At 32.6% G+C, this 15,237-nt stretch overlaps 1 protein-coding gene and 1 pseudogene across 2 annotated transcripts in view; one reads left to right on the forward strand and one right to left on the reverse strand.

Annotated features, from left to right (window-relative positions):
• LOC148615156 (uncharacterized) overlaps positions 1–10,728 on the forward strand; it is a 53,886-nt gene extending 43,158 nt beyond the window's left edge. Inside the window, exons 14-20 of the mRNA XM_088589807.1 lie at positions 337–5,181; positions 5,474–5,620; positions 6,267–6,442; positions 6,765–6,918; positions 7,545–7,611; positions 8,336–8,390; positions 8,820–10,728. Of these exons, the coding sequence (XP_088445933.1) occupies positions 337–5,181; positions 5,474–5,620; positions 6,267–6,442; positions 6,765–6,918; positions 7,545–7,611; positions 8,336–8,390; positions 8,820–8,952 (5,577 nt within the window). The 3' untranslated portion in view covers positions 8,953–10,728. The remainder of the gene's footprint in view (positions 1–336; positions 5,182–5,473; positions 5,621–6,266; positions 6,443–6,764; positions 6,919–7,544; positions 7,612–8,335; positions 8,391–8,819) is intronic.
• Positions 10,729–11,959: 1,231 nt separating this feature from the next.
• Positions 11,960–14,356, reverse strand: LOC148615157 (uncharacterized; annotated as a pseudogene). The gene is made up of 3 exons (XR_015923922.1): positions 14,264–14,356; positions 13,418–13,728; positions 11,960–12,313 (listed from the first exon to the last, which is right to left on the reverse strand). The product of XR_015923922.1 is annotated as an uncharacterized LOC148615157 (transcript).
• Positions 14,357–15,237: the final 881 nt, after the last annotated feature.

The raw sequence follows: 15,237 nt of genomic DNA on the forward strand, positions 1-15,237 counted from the left end.
GATTTCTATGTATATGGTCATTTTTGGGGGAGCAGAGGGTAAAGATTTAGTGAGCATTGCTCACTGTTTTTTCTGGTTTTCTACTACAATCAAAGTCATGTTTATGCATAAAAAGAAAGATAATATAAGAATGTGAACTTAATTATGGACAATAACATTATATACAATGAGGGTGTTTTACTATTATACCTTAGATGGTCTAGATTATATAGAATCCTCCTTTGAAAATTTCATTAAAAAACACAAGTACCGATATGTATTTATGTTCTTGAAATAAAATCATATTTATTGTTAATATTCTTTAACATTACAAAGTTGTATTCTTTATTTAAACAGGTTTCCAGTGAAGGGGAAATCGTTAAACTAAAGGAAACATTGCAAGGAAAGGAAATAGAATTGGAAAGTTTTGTAAAAAATCTGGAATCTAAGGAAAGTCAGTGCTCAGAGTTAGAGGTCAAAGTTCAAACTCTTTCTGATTTTAATTCTGTGCTTGAAACTTCCAAAGTTGACCTCACAAAGCAGGTAGCTGATATGCAGAATGAATACCAACAACTCCAAGAAAAATATAGTGAAGTGTCTGGTATGCTGAAGAAATTGCAAGAAGAAGGAAGTTTAGAAGAAGTAACAATTAACGAGAAAAATTCTGAAATTCAAATATTATCCGGGAAAGTGTCAGAAAATGAAAAGTTAATTGTTGAAAAAGAAAAATATATCATTGAAATGGAAGAGAGAGTGAACAGTTTTGAAGAACTTGTACAATCTTTGCAACAAGAAGTTAGAAAGCAGACATCACAAGTGAATGGCCTTCAAAATGAGGTCAGTCAAGGTCAGATAGAGAAGGGTCATTTAGAGGACGAAAAACAAAGCCTTCAGAAAAATATAGAACAAACAGCTGTTAAAATTATTGATCTGTCAAACCAGTTAGCATTCCATGAGGAAAACTTGTCTCAATTTGCTCATAGTCTCAAACTCATATCTCCTCATTTACATCATATAGACTTCCAGAACTTGAACCAAGTAGCAGAAATCATCAAAGATCTTATTGGAACCTCAGAACATGAAGTTACTGTTCTAAAACAAAAACTTGACAACCAAGATGATAGTGTTAGAGAATCTACTGAAAAAGAGGTGGAAGAGCTTAGAAATGCTTATGAAACAAAATTAACCAATCAGATGGAAGAAAATCAGTCACTTCATTCAAAAGTTTCTGAATTGACGAATCAAATGGACTGTATCAAAAAAGACTTTGAATCAAAACTTTCAAATCAAGAAGAAGAGAAGCAGCTGTTACAAAGTCAGTTTTCTTTTCAATTGACTTCAATGGAAGCAGAATGGGAATCAAAAATGACTGAGCAATCTGCTGAGAATGAAGTACTTAATAATCAAATTCTGGATCTAAGGAACCAAACTTCAGAACTTGAGGATATAAAATCTGAAACTCAGTCATTACAACAAGAAATCATTTCCTTGAATTCAGAGAAATTAGGACTTAGGCAAGAAAATAACAAACTGTTCTCACAAATTGAAGAATTTATACAAGAAAAAGAAGAATTTTCAAATGATAAAGCAAATTTGGAAAATACTATTCAAAAGCTTACTGAAGAATCTCAGAAGTTGAAAGACTCTTTGGAAGTATTAGCCAATGAAAAAGAGGTTTTGCAACAGACAGTTAACACCAGTAGTGAAGAGCTTCATACTTCATTGGCAAATATCACACAGAAATGTCAAGATATGAAATCACAAATAGACTCTCTAACTACACAAAACCAAGACTTAGTTTTATCTGATTCATCTTCAAAGGAGCAGCTCAAAACATGCAAGTATGAGCTTGTAAGTGTGAGAGAAGATAGGGATGAGTTGGAAAAACAGTTTGAGACAACAAGACAAGAGGTGGATTCTCTAAAGAGTGAAATTGAAGAGAAAAATAATGCATTACACCAATTGACTGAATTGGAAAATAAATCAGAGGAATTATCATCAGAATTGAAGCTCAGTAAAGATAAAGAAAATACTCTTACAAAAGAACTAGAGACTGCTGATGAAAAAAATAGAGAAATGATTGAAGAAATAGAAAAAATTAGCCAACAAAACACAGAGTTGACTGACAAGGTTTCTGTTTTATTGGAGGAGAAAGGCAAATTAAAAGTGACCATAAATGAAATGAGTCAGAAAAAGGAGGAAGTCCATGAATCCATGGAAACAGAGCATGTACAGTCAACTGAAATGGGATGGGGTGATGCCGACTGGGGTGACACTATAGAGAAAGTTGAAGTCACACCATTGAGGCAAACTGCTCCAGAACATAACCAAGAAATTCAGAATCTCAAAGATGATGTCAAATCTTTGCAAGAAAAACTTGCTACCTCTGAAACAAAGAGTGAGAAAATGTTGATGAAGCTTAAAGTTTTCAAGGCAAAAAATCAGACATTACAATCTGAGCTAGACAAGGCAAGACAAACGCTGAAAGATGCTACCAACACACTGGAAAATGATGATGGAAAGACTGACAAGGAAATTACAGTATTAAAAGAAAGAGCAACAAACTTAGAAGAGGAATTGACTAACATGAAATCTGAAAATAATAATCTACTGCACAATTTAGAAACAGAGAAAGTTAAAAATGAAAGACTGAATACACAAATATTAGAGCTTGAAGAAAAATCAAAAAAAGAAATGGAAACCTTGGTGCAAAAAGGTGAAACTGAGAGCTCTAAGTTAGCAGAACTTGAATCTCAAAACCAAAAACTAAGTGATAATTGTGAAATTTTAAAACAGGAAAGAAATAAACTGATAACATCACTTTCCCAAGCATCAGAAGATACTGAAAGTGCTAAAAATGAAATGGATAGTTTGAGGTCAGAAATTGAAATGTTGGAAAACAGTAAATTAGAATCAGATAGACAAAAGAAAGAAACTCAGTCACTTTGTGATGAACTAGAATCAGAATGTAAAAGTTACAGAGAAATAGTGGCAAATCTGAAACAAGCTCTTAGCAAAGAAAAAGAAGAGAGCTTTCATAGAATAAAACAAATTCAGTCAGAGAGTGGTGATGTGTCAGCACTTAAGGGCAAAATAGCAGAACTAGAGAGGGAAAATACTCAATTGACTGAGTTCAAAATAAGAATTAATGAGCTTGAGACTGAAAGAGATGAAATCATGGAAGAAATGGATGGTCTACGAGAAGATTTAATCAATGAGAAGAAAAATTCCAAAGAAAAGATGGATCAATTAAACATTGAAATGCAGAGTTTTAAAAGTGCTAATAATACAGAGGAATTAAAACGTGACCTTGAAAAGTTAAAAGTTTTATGTAAAGAACAGCAAGAGGAGCGTGAAGGATTAGACTGGAAACTTCAAGAAATGACATCACTGGAAGAAGAAATTGAAGATCTACAGAAAGAGCTTGAGACTTCTAGGAAAGAACAGAAAATAGCTTCAACAGAAGAAAATGTGAAAAAGATAAAAGATGAACTTGAAAGAACAAAAACTGAGCTGAAAAAGAAGGTTGATGAGTGTGAGAGCTTAAAGAGGAGTAAAGGATCATCTGGTTCAGAGGACAGAATCTCTGAACTCGAAGAACAGTTAGAGCTCATTAATGAAGAACTCAATGAGATCATGACTGAAAATGAAAAACTAAAATCAAGTCCTGAAAATGTGAAAGCAAAAATGTATGAAAGTGTTCAAAAACAATTTACTGAATTGGCAGAAAAGTATGATGCGATGGTGGAGGAGAATGCAAATATTAAAGAACAGTTCAAACAGAAAGGTCAAGTAGCATCTAAAGATCACATTGATCAAACAGAGAGAGTTATTGAATTAGAGGAACAGCTCCAAGTAATAAATGAAGAACTTAATGAGCTCATGACAGAAAATGAAAAATTAAAATCAAGTCCAACAAATGTAAAATCTCAGATGTTTGACAATATGGAAAAACAGTTCATGGAACTAGCAGAGAAGTACAATTCTTCTCTGGAGGAGAATAAAAATCTTGCAGAACAATTGAAGGGGAAAGATGTCAATAATTCTTCTTCTGGTAGTGCGGCTGATAAAGAGACAATAAAGGACTTAGAGGAACAGCTACAACTTATCAATGAAGAGCTGAATGAAGTAATGAGTGAAAATGAGAAACTCAAAGGAAGTGATGCAAGTGACAGAATGAGAGTACAAATGTTTGACAAAATGAAATTAGAATTAGAAGGTCTAACCACTAAGTTCCAAGAATTAGAAAAAGAAAATACTGAGCTCAAGAAGCAGTCAGCTGATACTAGTAATGTTGATAGCACAGAGGTAGAAGGCCTGAGGGAGCAGTTAGATATCCTTAATGAGGAGTTAAATGAACTCATGTCTGAAAATGAAAAATTGAGGTCAAAGACAAGTCCTCAAGATATGAAGGTCAAAATGTTTGACTCACTGCAGAAAGAATTCCAGGAGATGGGGGAAAAGTACACAGAGGCTGTGAAAAACGTTGACAGTTTGAAGTATGAAGTAGAACTTAAAGATAAAGAAATAAATTCTCTCAAAACCAATGCAGATAAAGGAAAAATAGAAGTGGAGGATGTGGTAAAGAGAGAACAGGTACGCCATGTTGGGAAATTTACAGAGGTAGACTCCAAGGAAAAGGAACATCTCAAAGTAGAAAATGAAAAACTTAAACAATTTCTTGAACAAAAGTCAGCCATGTTTGACAAATTACAAACTGACTTAAACAGTATGAACACAGAATATAGTAAAATTATAAATGATAATACAAACATGGCAAAACAAATAGAAGAACTCCATCAAAGACTCTTAAAACAGGGAGAATCTCAAAAGGATATCTCCATAATCAAAGAAGAGAGGGACCATTTAGAAAGAGAGAAAGAGAGACTTATTCAGCATATTTTAGATCTTGAAAAGCAAATTGAGTCTAATTCAAATCAAAGTGCTCAAGTAAATGAGGAACTCTTGCGTGTTGAAGGAGAATTACAGCAACTTGTTTTTGATAATAACTCATTAAGATCTCAATTGAATCTGTCAAACAAAGATGGTAAACAAGCCAGTAGGTTCCAGACAGACTATGATCAGTTACAGAAACAGTTTAATGTAGCCATGAGTCAGAAGAACCAAGCTCAGACAGAAAACAATCAGCTGATCCATAGATTACAACAGAGAGAGACGAGATGTCAACAGCTAGCAAGACAGGTAGATATTGATATGTTTAGATACTATATATGTATTAGATAAAACATGAATGAAGGAAATGGGCTAAAATGTACATGTAAAAGTAAGCCTTATATCAATGCATTAAAATGGATGAAGATGATGCATGGACAGGGTCGTTTTTTTTTGGTTTTTTTTGGTTTTTTTTAGTTTTTTTTACCAATAGGAATTCTACGGCCACTTTTTCTAGCTGAAAACATGTATTTTTTCTTCTTGAAAGCATATATAATATTTATGTCATGATATGATTAATCATCCTTTACATGTATTTTAGGTGAGCCAGTTGGCAGAAGACAGGAGTTACCTTAACAAACAGTTGGCTAACTTTTCTCAGGCCCTGAGAGGGAGAGAACAAGAACTAGGTACACTACAGCAACAATACAGGGTTCTATACCAATCACATGGGGATCTACAGGCCAAGGTATACATTTGTTTCTCATCCTGAAGCCATTCTATCTTACAATGAAATCTTAAGGAACAAATAAAATGCAATTAGAGGGCAATATTTATTCTAATACAAAGTTCATTGTTACTTTTGAATTGCGTTGGTTAAATTTCAGGATATTGGTATCAATTTCACAATTGACTTCTTAAACCTTTTTATGCTGGACAGACATTAGGTTTAAGATTTTTTATTCTCATTTTTACAGACACTATATTATTCAGTATTAGAGATGACTGTCTTGTATTTGAAGATTTATCTTTATTAGTTTTAACAGTACACTTCAGAATCTAAAATCAACAGTAGTTGAAAGTACAAGCGATACAAGAACTATATATCAGGCTGTTTAATACCATTGAAAAAAAAACACTCAAAGTACTACTAAAATCTTAATAGTTTGATGTCTATATTTGGAAAAACAAGCTTTAAATTGGATGACTATATACATTTTTTTTAAAACTTGGTAATGTTTTATAAACCCCAAGACATACAGGGCCATTAGTAAAAAAAAATAAGTGTACAGAACTACCAGTATTTTGATGTTTGTATTTTTGAAAGTAACTATTCTAAAGTACTCCACTGACAATGTGTGTTCTAAAATATAATCATATTCTTTTATCATTAGCTTATTGCTGTGGAAAAGAGTATAGCTTCAGATAACATTGAGAAAGCAAGTAAAGCAGAGCTTGCTGAGGTTAGAGTCGAAAGGTCAGTGGAGGACAAGCTTGAGAAACAAAAAAACAAATCAGTTCAACAGACTTCAGAAGAAATTAGGATGGAAAATAAAGAGTTTGAAGCAAGGTAGGTTAAAATAAATGACAGAAGCAGTGTATCAAGAACTCAGTGAACTTTTTACATGATCAGTACCATTTCTTTAATGTTTAGATTTTACATCTTTTGACTTTAAAGTTTTACAACAGAAACAAATGTTTTGTGTCATTTCACTATAATACAAGAAGTTTTACTTTGTTATGACAGTATCTAAATATATATTAAAATTGATTTCAGAGAATTTTGATTTGTTTTACCAGTTTGTTTTACCGAGACTTACTGTTTAGGTAATACTTTTTTTTTATTTTAACTTTTATTTGTTATGTCAAGAAAAATTTACTTGAAATTTCAGATTGGCAGATTTTGCCAAAGTACGAGCACATTTAACAGAGAATAATGAGAGACTTGAGAAGACATTACTGATGGAGAGAGAACAGAGAATGCAGACAGAGGAGTCACTTGCTGCAGTTCAGGCCAGACTGAGGTCTATAGAGGTTGGAGATGAGGTTAGATTTTTAATGAGGTTTTACTGATTCAATAGAGGCAGAAGATGAAGTAAGATTTATAATGAGACCTAACTGAGGTCAATTGTAACAGATGATATGAGGCAAGATTTATCATTTCAATTTTATTCTTAAGGTCAACAACTGTGGGAAGAAAAAGTTCAAAACTGAAATATTTTGTCCAAAAATTTTTAATATGGAAAACTTTGAAATGGAGGTGTATTGTTTTTGACTGAGGCTGAACCCAAGGGATGTAATATTACATGTAAACAAGTTCTGTGGCATTGAGGTCTGGTCCAAAGCCTTGTTGGATTAGACAGGTTTCGTAGAATTGAGGCCTTGTCTCAAGCTTTATTGGATTAGACAGATTTTGTGGCATTGATACCTGGCTCCAGGCTGTGTTGGATTAGACAGGTTTTTTTTCATTGAGTCCTGGTTCCAAGGTTTGTTTGGATTAGACAGGATTTGTAGCATTGAGTCCTAGTTCCAAACTTTGTTTGGAATAGACAGGTTTTGTGGCATAGATGCCTGGCCCCAAGCTTGTTCTGATTAGACAGGTTTTGCTGGTTTTTTTTTAACAATACTGTAGCAGTGTTCGATTGTCTTTAATAAGCTGTATTTATTTTCAGTTGAAACTTGACATGGGTGATGATGATTATGATTTAGACAGAATCAGAGAAGAAAGTCCTATGCTTTGTAAGTTATTTACATGATAGTTGTAAAGGGGGTACTATAACCTGAAATACTGCATCATGAGGAAATAAAAAAGAGTAGAAATTATACACCTATGTTTTAAAATGATTTTTCTTTACTTTTTATAATTCTATAAGCAGATGTAAACTTGATGATTTGTGCAGATTTTGATTTTTGTGGATTCTAAGTGCTGCACTTTGTACTTAGCTTAGAGTTAATATTTCCCCAAACTTATTTTTGGCATTTTTTGAGACATTGCTGAAATCCTTGATAATTACCCATTTTATAGTTCATCAGTAATTTACTTATGATAGACTTGCACCTGTAATTAAAAGAATCTAAAAAAACAAATTGACTTCCCTAAGAAGAAATATAAGTTCTTTGTTCAGGATGTACAAAGCTTAATTTATTTCTATTTTCTATGAAGCTCAAATTTTTAAGATTTGGAAAAAAACAAAAGACTGATTTTACTTTCTAGATAGCTTATGTATATATATATTTTTTTCTAATGGTATGAAACAAAATAATGTTAATGTGTATTGTAAAAAATGATGTGAGTCTGTTCTGCCTTTTTTATTTGATCCTGTTCTTACATTTTATTTTTCATCTTTTTAACGTACCCATAGAAAGAAGCTGTGAAAACTTCTATGGTTTACTCAATAGATTTGACATGCCTGTGAATAGTATGGATGTTCAAGTTGAATTGTATGTGAATTTATTTTTACAGTGAGAGATGACACCAGTTACATGTGTAGGATGATGAGATGGCTGAGGATACAAAAGTAAGTATAAAGAAACAGAACTCATCACAAATTAGCATTACATACTATATATCTAAATTTCAAAATGCTTTACTTGTGTTTATTTTAAGCATATAATTATAAATAGAGATTTTAATTATTATATAGGTTTCATATTTTAGATCATGAAACTTATGCTCAAAAAGTACAATATGGTGCTCTGTGCTCATAGAAGATATTTTTATATATACCCTTTTTTCTGAAGGAAGAAAGGTCTATGAAACAAGGTACATCCTAAAAAAACTGTTCTCGCACAAAATGACTCAACTCTACAACTATGTGTATAGCTGACACTAGAGCCAGGGAAATATTTTTTTGTGGATTGTCATAAGTGCACAGCTAATATTTTTTTCACTGTCTGTAACATAGTTGGTTAAGTAATTCTTTAATAGTACTTCATCTGTTTTCTAGGGAGTATTACTGTATCTCTGGTCGACAGATAACTCGTCTTATGAGAAAGAGACCAGGAATTAGAACCATGCTATGGACATATTTTGTTTTCTTACATTTTATGATTATTTCATGTTTCTTTGGCTTTATATAAAATCAGATCTAGTCAATATTGTCTATTCCAATCAGTTGTAAGTTTTTAAACAGTAGTTAAAATTATTTAGATTGAAAGTGTTAGTAAGTGAATGAATCATAAAAAAAGGCATTTTGAAAACTTATTCTGGTATTCAAGGTCTTGTTACACATGTTTAGATTTATTGGTCATGTAAAAATAAATTAGACTATAGAGATACACTTTCCGTGCTCATTATAATGCCTTCTATTGATTTGATAACCTTTAATGTTAATGTATAAAGTTGCTTTGTCATTGGAGTATTTTTTAAAGGGTCAACAATATATTTCTTGTGACGGCAGCTATTTGTTAAGTTTACATGCGTAATAGGTAATAATTGATGCGAGTTGACCACAGCATTATTACAATGATATTAAGTAAATTTATGATAATGTTTTTGCAACTCTGTCCTGCGTTGATTTCATTATCAAGCTTTATCTATTATATTATATTCATTGGTGCTCCATAAATATATCTCGTTAATAAGTGCTAAATTTTTAATTTGTTGTGGTGTAAAATACTAACTTTAGGCGTCATTCTGTTGTAGCCAATCCTATATTGAGTATAATAGTGCATGTTTCCCTTCAATATTATTGTTCTAGGTTAATTGTGACTGAATTCATTTTGTCATACTACATTTAAATCATTCCCTTTTTCCCATCTTCAGTAAATACATTCCAATCAAAACTTTTGTGATAACAATTATCAAAATGCTTCCTTTTTTTCTTGCACTTTTTATGGAAAAATATTCCAAATTAAAATGCTCTGGAATCAACCTGAAAATGTTTTTCTTTATTGGGGATAGGATTGATCAGGCTAGCATTTATTTATAGTAGAGTTGTGTCTTACTTGAAAATCACAATATTCATCAGTTATTCCCCTTTGTTGCATGTTCATTCCAAGTATTCATTATTTAAACATTATTTTTCATGAATTTGAGTTATGTACAGTGCTTTAGTTTATTTTTCCTACTTGTTTGTTAATTTGTAAATTAACTGTTTAAGTTATTTAGGGGATTGTTTGTAAATGGATAATTTTAGACATGGATTTTACATTGTTTGTGTTGACCAATCACCTGGTGTAGATTAATTGTAGATTGTTTTAAATAATTGTATAATGTTATGTTTATCTAAGAGACAAGTCCTTCTTTAAATTATTGCTTGTATCTGGGTTGTACAAGAGTAAAAGTGTCACACATATGTCACATATGTATCCAATAAAGCATGTGCACATACCATGTGGCATCTTTGCCTTTGTATTGAGAAGTGCCATTTGTAGAATACTTGTCCAATATATACTGTCCAATGATATGAAACAATGTTTATGACATTTTTTTGCACTGATTTCAAATAATGTACAAATGTATTAGCTTTTCCTTTTGTTTTTGGATATAAAATCCTTTGTTTTTATGATGCGTAAGATTGAATAGTACATTTTGTACATTTCTTTACATGTTTGCAAGCCACTTTTGTTTTAGGATCATGAATGCAATACAACTTGTACATTTAAAAATCATGTAATATGGTTGCTGTATCATTGAATAGAAATCTCAATCTCATACAGTACTAGTTGATGTGTATAGTATGTGTATATATGTATAAAGTATGACAGTGTAGATTATGTTGACATGTGTAGTGAGAATATGTGTAGTGAGATAATGTGCTGTTAAATTTATAGATGTGTCATGGTTTGTTCATTACATATCAAATGTAAACATTTATTGTGACGAAATTAAATATTATGGGATATGAAAAGTGACAGTTATTTAATTTGTTTATGTATTTAACAATCTGCAAGAATGGAAACCCTAATAAGTTGTATACTTTCTGTTTTTGAAGATGGATGATTATATGCAAGGAAAGTGAGCTCTTTAATGTAAATACTTTTGTGACTAGAATACATAAATTGCCCACTTGAAAAAGTTTTGTCAAATTTCAGAATCCAGTTAAAATTGGGTAACATCCCAAAATTTAATATCGATTTTGAATATTCTGTTACATCTCTTACTTACGAGTACTCTTGTTTCAACTATGAGTTCCATACTAAAAATCTACAGTTGTTGATTTCAAATATTTAACCCACTTTTACAATATGAATTTTTGTCTTTATTTGTTCCAACAATAATATTAATTGATCTAAATCAGAGAGTGGCTTTTTGGCATCTACGTGCATGTTATTTTTACATTACAATTTCTCATTGGGTCTTGAAGATCAGTGTGTTGCATTCTGAACTTAATTTTGGTTAGATAGCATTATGTGTTCTATGCCGTAAAAATCAGTGTGTTGCATTCTGAACTTAATTTTGGTTAGATAGCATTACGTGTTCTATGCCGTAAAAATCAGTGTGTTGCATTCTGAACTTAATTTTGGTTAGATAGCATTATGTGTTCTATGCCCTAAACATCAGTGTGTTGCATTCTGAACTTAATTTTGGTTAGATAGCATTATGTGTTCTATGCCCTAAAGATCAGTGTGTTGCATGCTGAACTTAATTTTGGTTAGATAGCATTACGTGTTCTTTGCCCTAAAGATCAGTGTGTTGCATTCTGAACTTAATTTTGGTTAGATAGCATTACGTGTTCTTTGCCCTAAAGATCAGTGTGTTGCATGCTGAACTTAATTTTGGTTAGATAGCATTACGTGTTCTTTGCCGTAGAGATCAGTGTTTTGCATTCTGAACTTAATTTTGGTTAGATAGCATTATGTGTTCTATGCCGTAAACATCAGTGTGTTGCATTCTGAACTTAGTTTTGGTTAGATAGCATTACGTGTTCTTTGCCGTAAAGATCAGTGTGTTGCATTCTGAACTTAATTTTGGTTAGATAGCATTATGTGTTATATGCTTTTTGTTAAGGCTGATTGAGCTTTCTCATATTAGTAAAGAATGTGCTATATTGAACACTGGGAAGGTTTTTCAGATGACATCTTCAATTATACTACTTTGAACTGTATCTAGCAGAGAATCTCTTTAGGGGACACAAAAAAATCCTTGATTAAGGCATTTTAATGCATGCATTTACACATAAAAATACGTTATTTTCATCAATCTTGCATATTGGTAGGGGTGGCCCCTGGTTTCTCTTGGATCTGCCGAAGGTAAGCAATATGCAATCTCAGTAAAAGATACTACTTGTTAAGCATGTAATCTCTGAAGAAAACAAACTAGTATTGACTTTAAATATTTCCAATCTCCCATTGATCAGCTGAAGTATCAGTCTTCATCATTTGGAATGCCCCTGTTGTTCTAAATCTTCTTAGGTGGTCATTTAAAAAATATGTGGTTAGACATTGTGAATTTAAGTATACCTCTAGACGAAACCAGGGAATTTAGGTCGTACTCAACCTGAAAAAAAGGCAAAAAGTATATTAACGCAAACCTAACAAACAGGGAAAATGTTATTGTTTAAAGAGAAGAGAGTCTTAACATTTTCACATACAGTTGAACGATTTTTTTTTCTTTGAGGAGAAAGACTCAAGTCGATAACTTACATGTATTTGCGAAACAAATGTATTTTTATTTGACAACGTATTTGTCAAATGTGGTGTTTTTTTTTTGGTAATAAAAATGGCCAGAACTCTGAGATGAAACTGTCTCCTACTGACAGCACTATGTTTTCTCTCTTGCTAGGCTGACTTTATAACTGAAAAAAAATGAAAAGCCAGGTTTCCCGTTCTTTTATTACTTCATTTTAGTATTTTATACCATTTACCCGTATTTCCAAAATAAAAGAAATTTAATTATAATCATTATTTATTTACTAGGCATTTGTTTCGTCTGTTAAGTGCACAATGCGTTCAAGTTTCTAAAATATTGATTAGAATAGAATATCTAAAAGTATCAAATCCATGTTATGTTCGTTTTTCGTTCGTTCGTGAAAAATGTTCTGAATACGCGTTGTGTTTTTTAGGTTGCATAAATATCAACTCTTTTATTTCGTTTCACAGGATTTTTTTCCGCCATTTTCCCCATTTTGTTCGCAGATCAAACGCATAATTCGTGAAAGTTTAGGATGGCCTATATTCGGAATCGTGATATCATACGATACAGCAAGTATCAACAAACGAATACCGAAACGTCAATCAGATACATACGGAAAACTAATGATTAGGAAAAAAAGACATCACAAAAAAAACTAAATCACTGGAAATGTGAACTTCCAACAAAAACAGGGCGTGACATCAGGTGCTCTGGATTGGTAAGCCTGTTCCCCTCTGTCGGCGCACCCGTCACATTGCAAGTAAGTAAAATACAGTAAGAGTCTAGCTACAGTACTTTAGCTCTCCGACAATTAAAGCAAAGTCACAAAGAAGTCCCAACAATAACATAGTAGCAACTCCATGTACAATTTACACCTTGGCGGTATCATAATGTAAACAAGATAGAAATGGTGGATAATCATCGAAAATAGGCAAACCAGTTGATATAGTTCCTATGAGATGCGCTTACCGTTTGTTTCCACTGTTCGTACATCATTGCTCTTGACTTTTTCACAGCTAAAAGAACATACAATATCTCGTACACCCCGCTTCCCTTTGTCTAGCGAGAAAGGAGAGTTGGATATATTTATTTTGTATAACTGAGAGTCATGATGGTGTGTTTCCTGTAAAGTTTTATCTATGACATGATGGATTCCATATGATGTTTCATGTACAACATCCTATATCTTTGACGACATCCACGGCAACATGGTCAAAATGACTTGTGGGGTCATGTGTCAAGTCGTGAGGAACTAATGCACTGTTCAAACTTGAGCCGTGCTATAGCTGCAAAGAAATATATATAACGTTATTGCACTATAATACTCCTATAACATTCGCAAACTAATACAATACTACACATAATACAGGATTTCAAGTTAGGGACGTAAAGAGAATTAACGGAAAGCTAGGTAAGACACTTCTTTGGGGTTAGAAGTTGTGAAAAATCCAGATATCATACAAAAATAGTCCCAAAACTTACGCAATCAGCGGCTTTTGGTTTATACTGTTAATACATGCACAGGGATTCTAGGAACATTTCTAATTTGAAAAAGTAATCACACCGTGTCTAACCCCTTACGCAGATTTTACGGTTTCAACGCCGGAATCATGGTTTTTCTAACGCCGGCTGTTAATCAACGGTCATTTAGCATTCAGTGCTAAAATGATTAACACAGGCGCGGATCCAAGGACGGGCGTGCCGGACGTACGCCTCTTCTAGAATTGAAAACAAAACTTTTTTTTTGCATAAAATCTTGATTTTTCACAAATTTTACCCAGAAAACTTGCTTTATTTCTATTTATGCCCCCTAACCTGAGATTCAAGTACACAATCATTTCTCAAACATTCATGAAAAGTGAATGTAAATAAAGCAAAATTTGTCTCTCTTTGTTTGCCCGTTTTCATCGAGATAGTCTTTAAGAAACCCCAGATGCGCATCACACTCATGGCTGTAGATTTTCAGATTTTACCTTAGTTTTAACGCCGGGTTTGACGATATCGTTTTGATACCAAACTTTGGTTAATTAAATAAACCTTAAGCAATCAAGACCGCTGTCTACAGCAAAATAAGGGGATGTTTTTTTTTCTCAGAAGAACTAGAAGAAGGGGTCATTTCTCTTGATCAGCGTAAGAGGGGATACATATTTTTTTGTGCCTATATTGGTCAGAGTTGAGGAAGTTTTGAGTTCGGAATAAACATTTTATAGTGTAATTTTTCAACACATTTTATTCACATTCTTTTGACGAGGACGGCGTGCCTTTGTTGATTAACAAAATCGTATAACTAGACACGGTGAATCAAGGGAACCAAGATTTGATCGAAAATCAAAAGAATATATTCCAAGGATATACAAGACAAGACAGGGAGAATAGACACACACAACAAAGAACATAAAGTAACAAAAACTAAAAAAAAAAAACAAAAACAAAAAAAAACCAAAGAAACTAGGTAGGGTAAGTGTATACTCAGCTTTTCTGACAGTTCAAATATCGTCAAATAATCATACAGTTATCCGTATAATACCACGACAGGCCTAAATTTGATATTCTACTTGCTTTGGCAAATATTTGTGAAAACGACTTCTTGAACTATACCGAATATGGAATACTTGTTTAACTTGGATATTGATATGAGGAAATCTTTTCCTCTTTTGTTAACACCTATTAAAGAAAACGAACTGCTTACGCATATCTAACAGGTCGAATGATAATTCAAGTCATAACCTATTAGCACCTCTCGATTTCCTTTGTTTCTTTTAGCAGACAAAAGAAATAAGCTGACAATA

Source organism: Perna viridis, chromosome 6 (assembly GCF_037379345.1).
Source record: "Perna viridis isolate PV_CMFRI_1.1 ecotype Kerala chromosome 6, ASM3737934v1, whole genome shotgun sequence".
In the NCBI taxonomy this organism is placed as follows: domain Eukaryota; kingdom Metazoa; phylum Mollusca; class Bivalvia; order Mytilida; family Mytilidae; genus Perna; species Perna viridis.